The sequence below is a fragment of the Tachypleus tridentatus genome, chromosome 2 (genome assembly GCF_004210375.1).
Source record: "Tachypleus tridentatus isolate NWPU-2018 chromosome 2, ASM421037v1, whole genome shotgun sequence".
Classification (NCBI taxonomy): Eukaryota; Metazoa; Arthropoda; class Merostomata; order Xiphosura; family Limulidae; genus Tachypleus; species Tachypleus tridentatus.
The window spans coordinates 66,425,018-66,447,220 of record NC_134826.1 but is presented as its reverse complement, the minus strand read 5'-3'; the positions used below and the strand labels follow the sequence as shown (position 1 = coordinate 66,447,220).

The following is a 22,203-nucleotide window of genomic DNA, read 5'->3' as shown; positions in this document are numbered from 1 at the left end:
TCTCTGAGGAAAACTAGAGATGCAGTTTCTACTTCACTGAGAACATTTTATAAGCACAGCAAAGCTCAAAACATTAAATAAATTCCTTCTGCTTTACATTAATTTTGTTCAAAAAACAATCTTTTATGAGAATGTTGTGTGAAAACCAGCACAAAACCAAATGGATTCAATTTAGTAATCTGCAATAGCTATATATGCTCATAGTTTTAGTGTTCCATTCTAGTGAACAGCATTTGAAATTTATGCTACAACTGTTGATTTTTGATCATTACAAATATCAAAGTGGACAAGATGATCATAAGGAAAGATGGCTTTTTCTTTATTTGTCCTTCTTTACGTACCTTACAGCGCATTAAAAATCAAGTACGTCACAAAAACACACTTCCTAACCACCCTGTCTCTCCCAACTGCATACCATCTAGCTTGACCTATGCCTTGATATTTCCAAGTTAGTAGATCTGATGTAGAGTAATTCTTCTAGAATAAATTATAAAACATCTGTTTGCTGTGAAGTCAACTAATTCCAAGGTTCAATCAAACCACCTTTGTATAAAACTACATCAGATACAAAAAACCAGAAGTGAAAGCAAATATTTTGTGACTATGTAAATGAAGTGAATTAGTTGGATTGATCATAGATGAAAGTAATTATTTTACTACTATAAATGTAGTAAAGAATGTGGAAACAACTGTACGTCTTTGTGAAGCAAGTCAAGATGGAAGATAAAGTAGGAAAGGATATTAACATAGTTGTGTCTGCTCGTGTACTGTACACAGAAGTGAAAAAAGTCACTTACTTATACTTCAGTACATACCAGAAAAAAATCATTATAACAAAGTTCTAGAATATATACCTTAATCAAACCAAGTACCATTGTTTATACCCTGAAAACACCACCAAATATTATATTCAAATGAAGTATTATAAGGTGTCTGTTTATTTAAGACACATAAATAGCTACATGCAGCAATCAGACATTTATTAAAAATCACTTATTCATGCCAAATAATTTTTTAACTATAGGTTAGTTTGCCATTCAACTGGATAAAAAGTTCCACACTATACCTCAACTGCCAAACAACCATTATGATTTAGTTTTGGTGGACTTCTGCATAGTCTAATCCCCTCATCAACTGCTGATCTCACTTGACCTACTTTGAAATAAAACTTTTACTTCATGCATCATTTAAATGCAAGTGATTCATTAAGTACAAGAATACGTCCTTTGTACAAGACATTATATATTGTTTTAGTTCACTAATAAAAGAATACAAAACAGCAGTTGATACGTACATGTAAATAACATTTTACATTCCAGTATATAACAATACAATGAGATTTAAAACTAAAGATATATCAAATTCATCTTATTTATACATGACCTTTCTTTCTATTATCTTGTGCTTTAGGAAATAAGTTACTTATTTACTACCAACTCTGACTGGAAAAATAAAATATTCAGTTGTAAATAGCCTCCTGTATAAACAATACAAAATGTAATGTTTTGCTCTATTCAGAAGCTTTTTGTTTAGATCAGGCCAACCGATTCCAAGACTGAGAGAATGTTTTAAGTGCTAAAAATAGACACTTTTAAATCAATGTCAAAAAATCTTTAACCTTTTGAGGTTAGTAAAACAATCCTTAACTGACAGTTTCACCAGACACCACAATGCATAAAAGAAATTACTGAAAGCTCTGCTTTCTCACTTATTTTTCTCAGTTTCTTATCATTATCAAATGTGTTGCTTGCAGCATTTTGATCTACGTAGAATTATTTATCCTAATCTGTGTCTCAAGAGAAAGACAAACATTTTACATCACAGCAATATTATCACCTTACCTTCTTTTGAAACATTTTCCATGAAACAGCAAATCTGATAATAAAAGTTGTTTTTCTCTCTCTATCAACAACATCCTGACAGAGTTTTAAATGGTACATTCCTGTCAGCTTCTGCTTACTGATACAAAAATCAATATTTGTAGCAAAACACAAACTTAATTTTTACAGTGTTTTCGGTCACAAAAAAACTATAATCATAATCAATTATGATTGTAAACTAAATATCTAAATGTATCTAAAGCATTTGGTTAAGTGTGCATTTAACATACATCGATTCTTCAGTCACTAGTCACAGTTATATCATTATACACGCATGTCTGTATTTGTGACTTTATTTTAGATTTTAATCCATTTTTCTTATGAAAAGAATCAATAAAAAGTCTCTCAGTTTTCCATTTACTCCAAGGGTTCCTCTTGGTTTATCCAACTGAAAGTGACATTCCATGAAATAGTAATACAATTTTTACACTAAAACATTACATATATTACAAAATCCCACATTTAATAATATCAAACTGTTAAGATCATCATAAAAAGTTTTGTTTAGTGGTCATTCCTTACCAATTTAATAAAACAACAAAAATTAGGTTTATACATCTCAGAACAGCTGGTATGGGTATTAACACTTTTATTGACAAGCAGAGAACGTTTCGCCCTTCCAGGGTCATCTTCAGACCTAGGAAGGTTAAAACGTTGTTCTCTCCTTATCAGTAAAAGTGTTAATACCCATACCAGCCATTCTGAGGTATATTTTTATTTCAAGTGGGTTTCTTGTCATCAAAAAAAGTTAGGATTAGTAAGTCTATACACACACAGAATAAAGGAGCAATATATATAACAATAATAATAACAAACAGAAACTACTTTGGTGTACTGGGTCCACTGGTCAAAATCAGAATCACCCTAATTAGCATCTACTTGACTATTTCATCCACAGGAACCTCTTGTGAGCTCTCACTTTTTGACTGACCATGCTACAAATAGTTTCTCTATAAATCAAAGAGAGTAGAACTTATTTCAATTTATATCTTTTTTTCTTGTGAGCTTTTATTTCTTCTACTGAAAGGTTTGTAGCCTCCAGTATAAGTTGAAGTACTGCTAAGAAAAAAAGCAACAAATTCTTGGGAAAAATCCAAAAGCCACTTCTACTTCGGGTTTCAAAAAAAAGTAAAGCCATTCTAAAAGCTACTTGTGTGTGTGTGTGTGTGTGTCTGTATATTTCATAAATTACCACAGAACTAGTATTGTTTACTAGTGTAACTAGTTTTGGATCTTTCTGAACGAAAACTGCACGTTCAGAAAAGTTTTTACACCTGCCATTTTTAGCAGTAAAGTTCCTTGAAAAAAACACAAAGGATCGTAAAGATCTTTTAATAATGTCCAAAATCTAATTTAATGTATTTAAAACTGTTCACATCAATAACTAATATATTATACACTATACATAAATTAGATTGACCAAAATGGATTGGAACAGTTTTCTATGAAAAACAAATAATAACAAAACAGTCATTTCGACTTAGATCTTAGAACTGATGATGGCCGATATAATTCTAATTCTTTCATTATTTCAAAACATTTAAACTTATGTATCAGTTCTTTTATTTACATAATTCAATATTAGCTGTTTTCATTTGCTATAGCATCTATTAACTTATAGTTACTGCCACATAAATTGGAGTTCTAATATAAATACAAAATAAAACCTTAAATATCAACTCTGAAATGCAGCATTGTTTGTTTTTTTCATACTTCTTGTTGGGCATAATTTTGCAACATAAAAAATTATTACTTTTGTACTTTCTAAGTAAAGTAAACAGAAGTTTGAAAATGTTGAAACCACACTAGTTTCTTTTCACTTTTCAAAAGATTTGAGTTCACAGCCATCAGACTAGTCACAATAAACTATGTGGGCCACTAAGGCAATCAGAAACACCTTATATTCATATGCTAATGAAAACAGCTAGCTATGGAATCGCAAAACTTTAAGCACAAAAATAAAAGTTAAATACTACATGGTGTTGACTTCTGGTCTTAGATCAACAAATAAACAAATAACTAATGATTGCCAAACAATTAAATTCCCTGATGATTTTGTTTTTCAATTAATTAAAAGTTTCACTGCTGGATGTGTCCTCAGAAATGTTTTGTTGTTCATCACTGGAAGACTATTCATTTACACTCGAGGAAACAACCTGCTGAGAATGTATTAATTAATATTATAACAACAATAAGTACTACAATTATTTGTGGTTTAAAACACTGTATGAAAGGTTAAAACAGTCACTCATAGCACTGGTTACTTCTCCGACAGCGACAGTTGTATAGCTCTTGCTATATGTTCTTCCTCCTCCTTCCTTTGGTTCTGTTCCTCCAGTGCAGTTTGGTGAGAAAGTTGAAGTGCTAGAGTCAGCTGAGGATCCTCAGAAAGATCAGTGGACTGCTGGAGGGCACACCTATGTTCAAAGTTGGACACAAGAGCAAAATTACTGCATTTCTGATAGTCGTTCATACTATCCTGTATGGCTCTGCAAGAAGAAACAAGATGTCTTGAACATATTTTACTAATCAACTTCAAACATATTAGTAAATCAACACTAAATAGTTCAATAAATAATAGTTCAAGTCTTTGATGAAAGAGTTTTAAATTTGTCTTAAACAATCCTAAGATTATGCAGTTTTGGTGAAATAAAACATTTAATTTTGATTTATTCTACCATTTATGATAAAACAATTGTTATTTAATGTAATTATTTGTCTGAATAGTTCACATTCACTGTTATTTTTATTTTGAACATAAAAATACTATTTATTATCTTACAGTTTCATTTGCATAATCTCTAGAACCTCCTAAGCAAACATCAAATGTGTTTTAAAGTAAATGTTTTCATTTTATTTTTCATTTTCTCTCTTATATTATTAACTCTAGACTCTAGATATTATAAATGTACACACCTTTCAACCCCAGAGTATTTAGTAATTATTTTTGTCATAAAGGTAATTTCAAGTCTATCTTTTTACTTAAGTTTATTTTTAATTTTTCTTTCAAATTATTTGTCTTATTCTTGATGCAGGTATGCCAACCTGTCCCTGCCAACATGACCCCACAGTTATTATAGAGAAAAAGTCATCCAAAATTATTTCACTAATGCTTGCACATGTGAATGGTGCCTTCTTGCTTAGACATTTCCAAAGGTCAAATTACATCAAGTTGAATGTAAACAATATTAAAATTTACAAATATGCATTTACAAACAAGTAATACATAACTAATTAAAATACAAATTTAAAACCTAAATGCAATCTAACTGTTTAACAAACTGATACATATAAGGTGAGAAACACTTGCTAAGCACTAGGTACCTCTCAAGAGAACAATAGATTTAGCTTCTTTTATACCTCAAGTTACGATCCATACACTGGAAGATGTTTCTTCAGGTCTATAACTGAATAGTGCTCCTCTTTTGATTGGTTGTAAGTATGTCATTCAACTTCAAACTGTAACTTGGAAACAGCTTTGACTTTACAAGTGGGTGTGGCTAACCCTTGCTTAGAATTATTAGAAATTCTTGGAAATTTTCCAGACATTAATGAAAAACAGGTGGAACTTCAATTTGACATTCTATGCTGACAGTCTTTGTTCTATTTTCACAGTATCATGTATAATAGCTTGTAAAAGTTAGACTTGAGTGGATCGTGTGACAGTAAAAACTTGCAGTTTTAAATGTTCCTTTTGAAAATAAAGGAATACAACTTAAGTACAGTGGTACCTCGGTTCTCAAACAATTCAGTGTTCGAATATATTGTTTCAGAAAAAAAATGTCTCGGTTGTCGAACATAAACTCGGTTCCCAAACCAAGTTCTCGTGGCCTGAACCCCTGAAATAACCCAACTGATGACCCAGAACGACCCACACCAAGCTTGCCCAAAATATTTTACCCACACCTGCTGCTCAGTCCACATCTCCGCTAAAATCTGCTGTGAACGTTCTCATTTTTCTTTTTTTTTTGTTATTTTTCTAAACATATTGATTAAATAAACCACCATGGGGTCAAAGAAGGATAATAAAAGCAGCAAACCAAAAGGAAAAGTTATTAGAGCCACAATAGAGGTGAAAAAAGATCTCATAGCGAAGTATGAGAGTGGTATTCACGTGTTTAACCTTGCTACACAGTTTGGTATGGTGAAGTTTACAGTCTGCACCATACTGAAAAATAGAGGTCATCAGAGGAGCTGATGTTGCAAAAGGAGTGACAGTGCTTGCGAAACAAAGATCACAAACAATGGAAGAGGTAGAAAAACTGTTGTTGATTTGGGTAAACGAAAAACAGTTAGCTGGTGATAGCATTTCTGAGACCATCATTTGTGAGAAAGCAAAGCAGTTGCATGCTGACTTCCTGAAAAACACCCCTGGAATGAGTGCTGATACAAGTGATGCCTTTAAGGCTAGTAGGGGGCAGTTTGAAAAATGTAGGAAGAGAAGTGGCATACATAGTGTGGTGAGACATGGGGAGGGTGCCAGTTCTAACAAAGACACTGCTGATAAATTTGTTAGGAATTTTAAGTACTATGTAGAAGCTGAGGGTTTTATTCCCCAACAAGTGTTCAACTGTGATGAGACAGGCCTCTTTTGGAAGAAAATGCCAAAGAGGACCTACATCACTAAGGAGGAGAAGTCACTGCTAGGACACAAGCCAATGAAGGACAGGCTAACTCTATTGTTATGTAGTAATGCAAGTGGGGACTTAAAACTTAAGCCTTTACTTGTGTATCATTCTGAGAACTCGAGGGTTTTTAAGAAAAATAATGTTCTGAAAAGTAAACTAAATGTCATGTGGAGGGCTAATAGTAAGGTATGGGTAACCAGGCAATTTTTTTATGGAGTGGGTCCATGAAGTGTTTGCCCCAAGTGTAAAGAATTACCTCACGGAAAAACAGTTGCCACTCAAGGCCCTTCTTGTGATGGACAAAACACCTGCTTACCCACCAGGCTTGGATGACGGGTTGGTGGAGGAGTACAGTTTCGTTACAGTGAAGCTCTTGCCCTCTAACATGACTCCTCTCATTCAGCCCATGAACCAGCAGGCCATATTGAACTTTAGGAAACTCTACACCAAAGCACTGTTTCAAAGGTGCTTTGAAGTGACCTCTGACACAGAGTTACCCTCAGAGAGTTCTGGAAAAATCACTTTAATGTCCTCCATTGATTGAGGATCATAGACAAAGCCTGGAGGGAAGTGTCTTTGAGGACCATGAACTCAGCCTGGAAGAAATTGTGGCCAGACTCAGTAGCAGATAGAGACTTTGAAGGCTTTGAGGCTGAGCCTTTTGTCAAGGATATTGTCTCACTAGACAAGTGTATGGGCTTGAATGTGAGTGGTGATGATGTGAAGGAGTTGGTAGAAGACCACAACACTGAGCTCACCATGGAAGAAACTCCAAGACCTTCAGAAGGAGCAGCAACAGAAGGCAACTGAGGAAGTGTTTTCAGATGAGGAGCAGGGAAGAGAGGATGTTCCTAGTTCACTAATCAAGGACGTGTGTGAAAAATGGGGAGGGTTACAAAGTTTTGTGGAAAAATTTCAACCTGACAAAACTGTAGCAAACTGCAGCATAAACCTTTTCAATGACAATGTCATGTCACACTTCAGAAACATTTTAAAATGCAGGCAGAAACAAACCTTATTAAACAAGTTTTTAGTGAGAAATAGGTCTGGTGAGTCTCAAGCAGGCTGTAACAGTGCAAAGAGACAGAAAAGAGAAAGAACCCCAGATGGAGAGTTACCTGACATTTTTAAGGAAGATGACTCCCCTTCCAAACAAATAATAACCCTCCTACTCTCTACGTTCCTCACCACCTTTCACTTACACCATCAGCTCTCCTCAGCACAGGTAAAGTGCAGTTAAATTTTCATTTATTGTTTTTTTATTGTGTTTATAGTTTTCGTGGGTGACTTTATGCATGTAAGTATTATTATACAGGTATAAATAAGCACTATTTTTACTTAAAATGCTTCATAATGCATAATTTTTGGAGGTCTGTAACGGATTAATTTAATTTACAGTTTTTCTTATGGAAAAATTGATTCATTTTTCGAACAGCCTTCTGGAATGGATTAAGTTCGAGAACTTAATGTACTTGAAATACTAATTTTATTAAAATACATTCATATCAAAGTGGTTTAATTAAATTTTCAATGCAACTCAGTTGAAAAATGGCATCAGTGACACCCGTGGTTATAGCGTTAAGTCAACTAGTAATTATCATCAGCCCTATTAGTAGGCTTAAGTACCTAACATAGCTTTGTTTCAATGTGCCAAAAATTACTTATTTTCATTTTATTTAGCTACTCACTAAATCATGATATGTCAAAATAAGAAATAATGTGGCTTTTGATGTAGTAACTTTTCCTGTCAAATAAATTTGCCAGGCAGTAAAAAAGGTTGTACAGGGGTTCAAGATGTATATATAGGTTTAAAGTATGAAAACGTTGATGCTTATATATTCAAACCTATTACCTCTGTAAAGCCCTGTCTTCAGACAAAGGTCGATGGGCTTTTAGTGCCTCCCATATGGTGACCTACGAAACAAGAATATCATAAAAAGAATTACCAGAAAAACATAAAATAATCATAATCAAACTACAGTGGTATGCTATTCTGCTTTAAAAAAAACAACAGATGAAGTAAAAACTAAAACAGTTGTATAATACAAACAATAAGAAATTGTTTATAATCCAATCAAACAACTAAGTATTTTTAACGTGAAATTTCCTTCACCAATTCTCAAGCGAAAGATTTGTTATGTGCAGCCCACAATCAACATGGATATCACTGTTGTTTCTTTAACCTAATATACACAAACTCAATCCATTTGACTGACCTTGTATTGAAGAAGGAATGTTGATTTTGATTTTAGTATGCAGGTCTACGTGGAATATGACAAACTTTAATTAAAACGTACAAGTCTCTGATGTACGTAAAAAACAGATGCATTACAAAAGTATCCGTGTTCACTCATAAGACTAAAAAAAGTTTGAAATTACACATTTCTCATAAACATTAACAAAGAGGTTTAAATTTATGACTTTTTACAGAATAAGAGCATAATCAGTAGGGCCTAGAAACCCATTAATTAGTAAGTTATCAGATACATCACCTCAACAAGTTAATTTTTTTAACATAAACAGTAGGAAACTATATGAAGTATGTTAAACGAAGTACACCTAAGAACTGGAACAGCAGTTATCTTAAATGCACTAACATCCAAAACACAAATACTGTTCTCAACTAACGTTTCACAACATTTGACTAAAAATGTTATGTTTGGTGAATTGTTTCTACTTAGATATGTACATCATTAAATCTACTGCATTTAATACGTTGGTTACTTAGCTGTTTTCAATACAGGCTGTAAACACTTGATTGGAATTGCTAACAAGACAGATCGTATGTGCTGTTCCAAAAAGAATAGACCCAAGTTCTAGTCAATAGTAATCACTGAAACACTCCTGTAAATTACCTCTTCCTCTTCACTGCCTGCTTCTAGAAGAGATTGTTCAATAGCAGCTTGAAGAAGATCTTCATCAGTCTCAATGCTGAGGTGTCGGATTTCTTTGTCACCCCCTGTAACACAAGTCAAGAAGAGTAAGTGTATTAATATTTTTAACATCAAAGTTCGTTTTCTTCACGCAGGCAAGAAATTAACTACATCACATGCGACTCTCTCATGCACACTGTTGAAGGACTAGCCTACTTGTAACCAGCTGGCTACTACCTGACACCATGCTAGTCTGCTACAAGCTTCATGCTAAAGGCTGATGCTAGAATTATTAGGCTTTAATAAGACCCACACCTACTAGTTCTAACTGCAGGAATAGAGTCCTGGGTATTGTATGTGTTTTCTCTTCAGTTACAGCAAGTACACTGCTAAAGCTCGACAGCCCAATACTAGTCTCTCAAAAAATTATCAGCCCACATTTTTGGTTCAGTAAGTATTAAAGAACTGCATTTACAAACAAATAACCTAAGGATGATTCTATATTAAGCCAGAACATCATTTCAAGCGTTACTTGTCCCAAGTATCGAGCTTAATTCATTATACACCGTGTGAATTGGTTCACTTACTGGTAACTGACTGAACAATATTGTACTTTGAGTTCTTACACTGTACAGCTTGACTTTTACTGATGTCTTTCATTTATTATGTTTTTTTTTATTTTCATCTAACAACTTAACCCAAGTTCATGCAAAGAATAAGTACTGTTAAAGCCTGTTTAAATCTAAGTCAAACGATCGATGGAGTTTGAAGCCAACTGTGCACGGTCTCCCTCTCTCCTCATTCAACTATACCCTGCAGTGAGCTCGGTAGAGTTCCTCTCTCCCACCTTCCAGCACCTCTCACACGCACCTGCCACTCTGTGAGGCTCGCAACGTTTCCGTGTTCCTTCCTCTCCAGCTACACTACAGCCAGAATAATGCAGATGAAAGTATATGATAATGAATCAGAAAGAAGTAGAACCATTAAGAATACGTTTTGTTAAAAAAAACATGTTTTAATTAAAACACAAAGAATGGTTTTGTTTCACATGAATCCATACCTTGATATCTTGAAACTAAAAAGATATCTCGGAGATGCTAGAATGTGACAATAAAAAAAATTGTTCATTTCAGGATAGTCATTTGCACAAGTTTCATTTGCAATATTCTGCCTCATCTACATTCTTCCTTTCACATTTAACTCGACTCTTTAGAAGCCAAACTACTAGCAACCAAAGTATATAAACATACATTTGAAGCATTAAGTCTAGTTTACCCTACTCATACAAAAAGTTGCAAAAAACAGCTGTGTGTGTGTTTTAAGTAAATTTAATACTTTTCAGTGTTCTATCCTTACGTGTTCATTTAATACCAAATAAACCTACAGTACGAATGTATTCTAAGGACGGCTGGTACAGGTATTAAAACTTTAATTAAAATAAAGTAATCTTCAGGTTAACAAAGGAAAACCTACATTAGTTTGTTTGTATAGTATATGTTTTTCTTTACTTCTTCCTAAATGATCCATTGAGCCATCACTGATTATGGAAGTACACGGGTCAACAAAAGTGAAATGTAATAGTTTTAGTGAATGCCTAAATGAAACCTAATGTATGCATGTATTTAGTAAATACTTAATACATTCATACAGTTTGCCTTGTCTGTTTACAAAAAGTTTTTCAAGATACTTTCTCCCAACAATCTTTGTCACATTACTCATTTAACATTTCATACAAATTTCAAAAATTACACATGGTATCATCCAAGCACAAAAAAAGAATTTTTATGATCCAATTTGTACTTCTACCAGCTCCTATTCCTGGAGTGAATACTAATTCATACATTGTTTTAAACACTTTCTGGATTTTACAAATATATTACTTTTTATATTTCTAGATTTTGATAAGCTGTGGTAAGGTTACTCATAACACTTTTCGACAATAACTACTTCTAGCAGGGTAGGAACAGTGCTATTAGAAAGAATGGACCAAAAGTGAAATCTATGGCATAATCTTATAAGCTAGATTCATCCAAAATAGTGGCAGTACAGCATTACATCTAAATGAAAGTACAGTGTCCATGCATTCTCACCCCACTCCATCTCTAGGTAGGGGTTATATTCAGGTAAAACACCTTTAGTTTTCTAACAGGGTGGTTGGTTTTTGGAATGGGTTGCTTTCAGCTGAGGTGGAAGCAGTAAATTTAAAAGAGTTTGAGGAAAAGCTTGATATATATTTGAATGGTAAGAGCTTCAAGTTATTTGTTCTTTATTTAAATAGTTTTAGTTTTGTGGGTGGGACAGCCTAGATGAGCCAACATACTTTTGTTGTTCTCCATGTCTACTGTTATTACATCTTAGATCTTAATGTAGATTTGCATCTTCATAACATGACATACTTGTTTTGTTTTCTTGCACTTAAATACACCTAATGAGGATTTTGTTAAACAATATGAATAAATTCAATACATTTTATCAAGTTATCAGAAAAGTGAAGATGCTGTATTCTACAAACCTTAATTCAGTTTCTTCCATTTTACACAGTACGTACCTAATCGGACGTAACCAGTAGGAGATTCGAAACAATTTTTATCCACAACACAGGCACAGGCATTATCATCTCTGATTGGTGTAACCCCAGACACTAGCTCATCCAGTGCAAAAATGTTCTCAAAGGTGATCCGGGCATTGAGAACATGGAATATGGGAATTTCTGTTAACCAGTGAAAGGAGGAATAAAAAATTACAAAATGAGATATATATTATTATTGGATAAATTTGAAAAAATTATCCTTTTATCAAAAAATTTTAAATTACCAGTACAAATTACCAACAATATTTCAAAACATTCCGAGTACCTAAAAACTTCTAGATAATTTAGGTATAGATTTTCTTTTAATCTAGGAATTTTAGCAATCATATTTTGAAACAATGACTCTGCAAAACTCAAAAAGATAGATGTACAAAACTAATTTTTCCCATAAGAAACTAAAGACTAATTTGTAACTTGCAAAATGCCATCTGAGCATCTCAAAAATGGGAGGGTACCTGAAAGAAGATAATCGAAAGAAAAATGTTTACAACAGTGACATTTTGTGTTGCACCAATGATTGCACAATTGAAGAAGAAAGCTGGATGCCTACATTTCATTGATACTTGCACCAAAAGGATACACTTTAAGAATGTCTAAGTTTAAACTTACAGAACATGTGTTAATTTTTTTGTACAGTGCAAATGGATATAACAGTGCTGCATCTTAGATTGCTTTCAGTAGTGAAGACAGTAACAGAGATCCAATACCAACAATAACCACACTGACAGGAGACCCCTTCAGGCTAGGAGTGTAAAAGTTGATATTCTCAAACAACCATCTGGCAGCAAAATGGTGGATCACAGAGTATTTCTGTCACAAGACACTTTTCTTTTGAACATCATTCTACAAGCACTCTCTGTCAATTTTGTGTAAATTATAAACCATCCTGTATGGAGAAATTAATATTACTATGGGAACAATGAAGTGAGAATGTATTTATTTGTTTAGAATTAAGCACAAAGCTACACAATAGGCTATCTGTGCTCTGCTCAGCATGGATATTGAAACCCGATTTTAACAGAGCAAGTCCATAGACATACTGCTGTGCCACTGGAGGGCACAAGAATGTAATTTTAAATATTAAGTACTTGTAAACTATTAAAACCAATGCAGCAGTCCAATAATCCACTTACATTCCAATAATTTGATGACATTTAATTTTAAATTAGAATATACTTGACCACCAGCAAATATAGCTGATAACTTTTCAGGCCTTTCAAGGAAGAACTATCATTTATTTACTATGTAACATAAAATTTGTCAGACAGTACACAAATAACATTACCCAAAGTGTCTTTGTCAGATAGGGCACAAATAACATTACCCAAAGTGATTCTGTCAGACAGGATACAAATAACCTAACTAAAATTTGGTAGTGCATACTTCTGAAAGTACAGATGTATTATGAATTACACTATAAAGATTTTAAAACTTTATCTCACAGTATTAATAAAATGATAATTACTCTTATGTTAAAAATAAAAGAAATTACACCTATTACAGATGCTTAATCTCATTTTATAATTTTTTATATATATATATGAGTGAAACTCCGTGCTTACTACATGTCTTTATGTTGGAGAAACTTACTCTGATCATTACATATCTTTACACTGATGTAACTTACTCCAGTCATTACACATCTATCCCCCGCTATTACAGCGGTAAGTCTATGGATTTACAATGCTAAAATCAGAGGTTCGATTCCCCTCTGTGAACTCAGCAGATAGCCCAATGTGGCTTTGCCATAAGAAAACACATTACACGTCTTTAAGATGGAGAAACTAACTCAACTCACTACTACATATCTTTATGTGTCTGAGTAATTTTATCTAACCACTAAATATCTTTATGCTCAAAATATTTATTTCAATTACCATAAATGTTACTCAAGGATTTCAAACCATACCTATTTTAACGGAAAACCAGAAGGAAGTTGTAGGGTGATAAAATCTCTCAGTTTGGCAAAATGGGAACTACTTATGGCCATCAGATCAACAATAGGTAAGATCTATAACAGTTTACCACAAGAATGTAATTAAAAAACAAAAAAAACCTCTCAATTATCAACTCAATTTTATACCCTTCACTACCCATTGGCCCATATATTGCATCATTTTGAACTGTTTTAGATTTTTGCTTACAACCAGTAAAAAAACTGTTCCACATACTGGGTGAAGTCATTTTTCTATGTTAAATACACAGGAAACACAATCAGCAATTAATGACATTAAATATTTTGTAAAAAAGTTTGAGTGACTTATTTGCTATAAGAGAACCTGTAATAACAAACTAATGGACTAACAACATTTTGATATAAATAGCTGAGAAGTGTGTTTAAAATCCAATTAAATAATCATTAAGTCATTCAAATTCATGACTACAGACAGTTCAATTCTACTTTTATTTCATCACCATATAAACTCCAGAAAAACAGTTTAATAAAAAATCTAAATACAAGATTCTGTAATATTTGGATAACAGATATCAAAATCTGCATCTAATAACTGACTAACTGTTTTTTGCCAGTTAAGTCTAAATCTCAATTTATTTTCAGAAATATCAAAAGATTTTTTGTTTTTTGAATTTCACTCAAAGCTACATGAGGATTACCTGACCTAGCTGTCCCTAATTTAGCAGTGTTAAACTAGAGGGAAGGCAGCTAGTCATCACCACCCATACAGTTATGATTTGTGGTTATTTCAGAAGTATGTAAAAAACATTAAAGAAATTATTTTGTTTCACATCTTCCAAGTGCAAAATTGTATAAGTATTACAAGTAGCAAACAAGTACAAAAATAATTGTTTGCTTTACTTCTTTATTTACTGTTCTATGTTTTATTAAAAATAAGTTTAAGAACTCATTTGTAAAAAAATAATAATGTATATACATGAGGTATTATAACTGAAATATGACTATTTTATAAAATACTTGTCCACTAAAACACAACCAAGACGGGTCACTTAGTAAAGATCAGTTCATACTATTGGATACAGTGACAAATGCACATGCACCTTGTCAATTCAAGACCTATAATTTAACCAGATGTAGTCAAAAGGTCAATAAAAGTAATATTAGATGTATAATTTGATGAGATTTAAGCTATTTAGACTAAAAGTTTGTATTTTTGTGCTTATAATTTGTGGTTGTTCAACAATAAAAAAAAAGCATAATTTATATACTCTTCAAAAAAAGAAATGCAAAAGGGATATTTTTGTTATTTTAAAGAGAAATATATGTAATAACGTTATAAGCTCAGAGTATGTAAGGTTACACGTGTTAAGGCACTGACTGTCATACCAAAATGACAATAAAAGTTGTGCACTTTGAAAACGGAGGAAAACATAGGATTTTTTGCCAAAACGCATGCGTGTCCAATAAATTTGTTTGAGAGATCTGCATATTCTGCAAGTGCAACATGTGCAAAATCCCTATAAAAGTGACGGGTTCTCGGTTTCCATAGCTCAGTGTTAAGCCACTGACACGCAATACAGTTACGCCAAGACTGACTGAAGCACAACGCAACAACACCATTGGTCACATGGAAGCAGGCAAATCTCGATCAGATGTTGTCAGAGCTGTGAATGTCCACCCAAGCACCATCACAAGGCTGTGGAATCGTCACCAACAACATGGATCAACTCATGACTGTCCACGATCTGGCAGACCTCATGTGACCACGCCTACACAAGATCGCAACATCTGGTTACGTCACCTTCGGGATAGGACCATCACTGCGACGTCTACTGCCTCAACCATACCAGGGTTGCGTAGGATTTCCCGATCAGACCGTACGCAACCGTCTACGAGATTCTTAGGCCCCATGTGCAACCCATCATGGTGAACGTCAACGACGTTTTTCAACATGACAACGCCCGTCCTCACACAGCCCGATTCACCACTGTCTTCTTGAGACACTACAACATCAACGTTCTTCCCTAGCCCTCCAGATCACCAGATTTAAACCCCATCAAACATCTTTGGGACGAGTTGGACCGACGTCTGCGACGGCGACAACCTCAACTGCAGACTCTACCTCAGCTTGCAGCAGCTTTGCAGGCTGAGTGGACAGCCATTCCACAGGACGTGATTCGTCATCTCATTGCTTCCATGGGCAAGAGATGCCAGGCAGTTATTGATGCTCATGGGGGACATACTCGTTATTGACGTTGAGTGACGTTAAACTTCAACTAGTGAGCGTGGACTTTGCCTTTGCAGATTTTGGATGTTCAGCAGTGAATGTGCAAAGTTTCACACATGTCATACAGAACTACCCGGAATAAACTTATTAACAATGTGTCTCATGTTTTGCCTTTTGCATTTCTTTTTTTGAAGAGTATATTTACTTCATAATTTTTGTATGGTGGTTACAAGGTTGGTCAAATTAACAGACTCCATACAGTTAGGATTTAGAAAATAACAAACAAGATATATAAACTGTTTCTGAAAACAAATGTTTGAATTGTATTTAGGTGGTTTTAGATATTACACAAATAATATTTGAGATTTTTTGAGATGAAGAATAGTTTTTTTTAATCATAACATGAAAACTACTTCACACTCAGATTAGTAACGAAACAGACAATAATTTCACAAACAAATCTTTTGTAGAAATACATCATTAAAAATACTTTGTACACAAGAGATTTGTAATCATTATTAATAGTCTACCAAATGTTGAGAAGATGGAGATATTGCATTAAAAGTTATTGTATAGATACTTAGTGTATGCCAATATGTATATAACTTATTTATTTTATACCCAGCATGTCACAAAAGAGTTAAAGTTTCAAAGAATCATAGAATGCACAACACACACTAAGTACTATAATTATAGCTTCCAGCTGACTTTTGTATAACTATTTTGTAGTTTTGCCAATTAAATAATGTTAAATAAAAGATGTAAATCACATTCAGGATTTGTTTCAGTTATATCTCATAAAATTCAAGAATAATATAAAATACCCGGTCATGGCTATGCATGTACATTGCTATTATATAACATGACTACTGAGACTAAGATTGATTATATAAATGACATTTACCTGCTCTTGAAGAGATAAAGGATAATTTTCACATAGCCAGAGATTAGCCTTAAATTTCTGAACTTTAGTGGAGACCTCTCGTGGCTGTCCAATATCCCGTCTTCCAAGATCTACACTGGAGTCAAAATATTCCTCTGGTGTTATGTGACAAGGATTACTCCTGTATTCTGACGTGTCCTTGAAGAATTCAAATTTCAAAATAAGCTTTATATATGTACATTAGCAGAAATCTGAGTTTTACTATGTTATGAATATGTCTTGAAAAGTTAGTAAACATGGTCTAACATCATAAAAGCCTTTATTAAAACAAACAAATATAAGTAACAAAACCGCATGTCAAACATGCTTTTAGAAAAGGTTTAGGCAGAATATTTGAGATGAAATGAAGGTGAAATGGATGTCAAAAATCTGGTTAAAATTGAGGATGAAACACTGTCAATTCTATAGCAGAAACCATGTACAAAAAGATCACAAAATATGGGTAAATTATTGTAAAAGTTGAAACATGTCTATAATGAACAAATTTCTTTTGTTATTTTCCAATATACTTGTGCTACCTTTGCAGAACTTCTGTCCTTCCTTGTCTATGCTACAAATGTCACCTTGAACCGGGCAATTATCACCCAATTTGCTTCATTTTCTTGCATTCTAAATATTTTTAGGGAACAATGGGCTTCTCAATCAGTTGAAAAAAGAAACTGAAAGTGTCACCAAATTTACAGAACCCAGAAAAAATTAAGTAGCAACCATATACAACAAACTCATTTTAAAAGTTGTCTTGCAGAAGTAGTTATCTTATGTTAATAATGTATGTTGTAGATAGATAAGTGTAAACTTTGTTTAACCACCTTGTTCAAGAGGTTGTAAAGTATCAACATAACCATCATAGTAGCTTAAAGAACATAAAGGTGCATGCATGTTTGTAACTTACACTTTCCTTGCTAATTATTCTTTCCACTTAATAAGCACTTAAATGTGACATTAGCATTTTAAATTAATCTGAAAACTCTTTCCTATGTCACCTTCCCAGTATAGTGCATTCAGTGAATAAGTACTGGAAACTGATTGTTTGTTTCAAAATTTTTTAACAAAGGTAGGAAGATGTTTGATATGCATGACTATTTTAACTTAAGTATAGCATGAATGTTAAATTTAGCCATTTTCAGTTTTGTTTATGTAACTTTCTACAAATCATATGTTGCATAGTTCAAGTTTTATGAACTGGAAATTACTGTATTATACCACTGTCATTAGTCTTTGTCTTTTTTTTCATTTCAATTTAGTATTACAACACTGTATTTTTGCTTGTTATGTGGAACATTCTAGGCCTCTGTCAATCTATAAATACTCATACAATACCATAGTTCTAGTAAGTTAGACAAAGCTAATTACATAGGAGGTTAGTGATAGATATTGTCAAATACATTTAGACTGTGTTTGTGAGTTCAGCCATAAAGAGTGTGTAATGGTGATTTTAAAAGTAAATTATCATTGACTGTATTGTAATAACTGGGTCAAGAAGAATGATTCATCTTGTTCAATTTTGTTCTAAAGTAATAAAGCAAATTTGTTTGGACTTTTGGTGAAAATAGAATTATTTAAAGCTCTGGATAAAACTGTAATAACCAACAGTGTAATACAAGTGAGCATATCACCAATTGTACTGTAATAACAGAGTGTAGAAGAATAATTCATCTTGTAAATTGTATTCTAATGTAATTGAACTAGTCTGCATGGACTCTGATGAGAAGAGATGATTATTTAAAGACCTGGATACAATTGTAGCGATTAACCATATAACAAACATCTTTATATGCCTTTGACTTGTTTTAATATACATAATTTTAAAACAAGTGAAATGTATGCCTGTATACAGCTATCCTAATTTTGAAACAATAGACCAAAAAGTAATCAACTGGTTAACAGCATTATTACAAACTCTTGTGTTACTTTTGCCTAACCAAATAATGGAACTGACCATCACTATGGCCCCAAGTGTGGAGAATATTTTTGAGGCAACCAAACACAAAAAAATGCTTACCACTAGGTCAATACTGGTATGGTACTGGAAAAGTACCACAATGAGTACTGACATAAAGACCATTAACTTAGAGAAAAATCAAGCTATAAATCATAATTCAGTGTTAGGTGTTTTCTAGCACAAGTTATGCTGGCTGAGTGTCTTGGTGTTTCTAACCATTTTATTTTTGTAGGAAATATTTCAAATTGTATATTAATTCATTTCTCATGTTATTGTAGCATGTTTATCATTTCTTCATATTACTGTAACATATTTATCGCAACTCTACCATGTTTATCCATTCATTGAGTTAATTTCACCTACTTATCTCAAGTTATTGAAGTATGACTATTACTTCAAGTTACTATATCATACTTGTCACTTCAAGTTACTGCAGTATGTTTATTACAGTAAAAATGTATCTGAATGGTTGGTGTGTGTATTAAAACTTTTTACTGATAAGGAGAGAACAACGTTTTGACCTCCCTTGGTCATCTCCAGGTTATTGCATTATTTCTCTGAATGACATTATCTTATTCTGCATGTTTTGATTGGTGGTGACAACAGTAAGCTCATTGTATTCAAGTACAAGTAATTTAACCCTTTGTTGTAAAATTTTGTCACCTATCTGCATGTATTTATTGTGATGTTATCCTGCAGCGAGTCAATAGTAAGTTTATGAACTTACAATAGTAAAATCCAGGGTTCAATTTCTCGTGAGTAGCAAAGCATAAATAGTCTATTTGGTGGCACTGCACTAAAATAAACAATACAGGTACCAACCTGATGCACATGCCCATGACACTCCTATATTATTTCTAATGATTATTTTTAAGGCGTAATGGCCTTTAAAAAGAATCTACAAAAAAGCTAGCCTGAGTAGACACTTAACAAGAGTTCACATAGACAACTGTGTTCCAGATAATTTAAATTATTCTACTAATAGTTCACACCATCTGCTGAGGAACTGAACTTCACAGCAAAAAATGTCCGATGAAAACTGCAATCTAAATTTTACAAGTAAAAATATAAAAATAATAAATTTAATTAGCTATACTCCTCGAAAGGATAATTTTTATTTCTGATCTAAGTAAGAAGCTTGCTCTGATCAAAAGTTAATTATCCCTCACATCACAAGTAGGTCAAAGTGCACATCTCATGATCTTTTACAGAGTTACATTAGAATTGTAATCAAACTATCGTATCATCTATGTATATAAATAAACTTGACATCAAAATGTAGTTAATAAATTAATTATTAATATTATAAACTTTTAAGTTCTTAATTTTATGAGAAAATTTTTTTTAATCTCCATCTATGGAAATTGTGACCTATGTGCTCCAGGTTTTCCCTTTCCCATCTATAATTTATTTACCACCCCTCTCTGATGTACAAAATTAGCTTACATTACTCATTATAATATTGATGTAACTAAGGTAACACATAATTTTACAGCCTTAAATCTTAAAAACTAGAAAATCAGACCAACTTGCCACATCCAACTGCACCTCTCTTTCACAAATTGACAATAATTCTTTTTGATGTTTCATATCATTTATAACAAATAGAGAAACAAAGTTTTACTCTGTTGAATGATGTATAATGTTATGTTGTTGTCAGTACATTAAACTGCCAGTTACCTCTTTGTTCAAAAGTTTATTTCATGGTGTTTAGAACAAGTAGCAAAGGAATTATTTTAAGCTCTTACTGTATAAGCTAGAAAGCTAATTAAATTTTGATGATTATTGGACATTATTCGCTTTGTGTATGCTATTATTCTATTCTAAGGTGTATTATTTAAGCAGGCAAATATTATATAGTACACTGGTACAACTATTATAAGTAAACAAAAGCTTAAATTTCATAGCCAATCAACAGCTAAAAAACAAGAGGTCAAAGGTAAGTACTACATTTCTTTTTTTCATGTATTTTCTTTATTTATTGTTATACAAGCAACTAAAACATAATAATTACAAACTTACTTGGTTAGATCAGATAATAAAAAATAATATCAAAAACGTATTCACCAGGTATGCTTGCAAGCAGCTTGTGTGTTATTTCATTCAATAGGTTAATAAGAGCTAAACATTTGCTGAATGATTCACAAATTGTGGTGGAATTATTAGTTAGAGTTCATAGAGCAATAAAGCAACATAATAAAGTGTAAACAGATGTAAAATGTTATGAGTTTAAAGTTTCTTTAGGATGAACAACTGTAGCTTCCTATGCAGTCATTACTGAAAGAAACAAAAGATAATTTATATTTACATTGCATCCTTATATGCTGGTCATAAGATCAATCAAATTCACCTTGTCCATACAAAGTTATGACAGAGAAAATAACATAAAATATACAGTTTTACTGAAAAAAAAACATTTTTTTCCAGATTTTAGAGGTTATGCAAATGAAATCTGACAAATTTAGATGAAATATTTTTAATGTTAACATGAAAATCACTTTGCCCTCGAAGCAGTCAATACTGACTTATATACCCAATGACAAATCTTGAATAAATATAATTTAAAAAACGTGATTTCTTGTGTACAAAAGACATGTAATGTTTGCTGAAAGATTGCAAAGTTTTGTGAAAATACACATTATAACTTATAGCATAGAAACTACAATGGTTACATTGTGGTTAAAAGGTCACTCACATCAAACAAGCCAGTATGGAAAAAAGTTAAGCTATAATACCACTTTTACAACTCAATTCTTCAAATTTGTACTCAATAAATAATGCATACATTACCAACATTATTTTTATATATCTAACACTTACAAATGAAAACATCTACTTACTCCATTCATAGCCACTGGTACACCTTTATTTTCAGACTCAACGATGCCTAAAAATGATTGGAATGGAGATCGAGCAGATTTATGACGAGCTTTGTCAACATCAGTTAAATGTTCTGTACGAGTTCTTGTTACAAGTTCTACATTGTTGGCTCCAAAAACCTACATTTTCAAACACAGTTAAAAGAAAGATTATCAAGTCCCCCAAATCAAAACATTTTATTTGTCTCAGAAAAAAAACAGCAACTTAAAATAAGAATGGAATTTCATTGGTTATTTTTATTATTCTTTCTTAGTTTCACAATGAGAAAGGTGTAACCATTTAGAATTAATTACAAGTATTTAATATAAACATTTATTTTCTCTTT

At 32.7% G+C, this 22,203-nt stretch overlaps 1 protein-coding gene across 1 annotated transcript in view; it reads right to left on the bottom strand.

Annotated features, from left to right (window-relative positions):
- Positions 1 to 3,990: 3,990 nt before the first annotated feature.
- Positions 3,991 to 22,203, bottom strand: part of LOC143244066 (ankyrin repeat domain-containing protein 13D-like) — a 32,150-nt gene continuing 13,937 nt past the window's right edge. Inside the window, exons 9-16 of the mRNA XM_076488091.1 lie at positions 21,839 to 21,997; positions 17,018 to 17,194; positions 13,891 to 13,982; positions 13,296 to 13,306; positions 11,930 to 12,091; positions 9,364 to 9,467; positions 8,361 to 8,422; positions 3,991 to 4,369 (exon numbers count right to left, since the gene is read on the bottom strand). Coding sequence (XP_076344206.1) covers positions 4,141 to 4,369; positions 8,361 to 8,422; positions 9,364 to 9,467; positions 11,930 to 12,091; positions 13,296 to 13,306; positions 13,891 to 13,982; positions 17,018 to 17,194; positions 21,839 to 21,997 — 996 coding nt within the window. The 3' untranslated portion in view covers positions 3,991 to 4,140. The remainder of the gene's footprint in view (positions 4,370 to 8,360; positions 8,423 to 9,363; positions 9,468 to 11,929; positions 12,092 to 13,295; positions 13,307 to 13,890; positions 13,983 to 17,017; positions 17,195 to 21,838; positions 21,998 to 22,203) is intronic.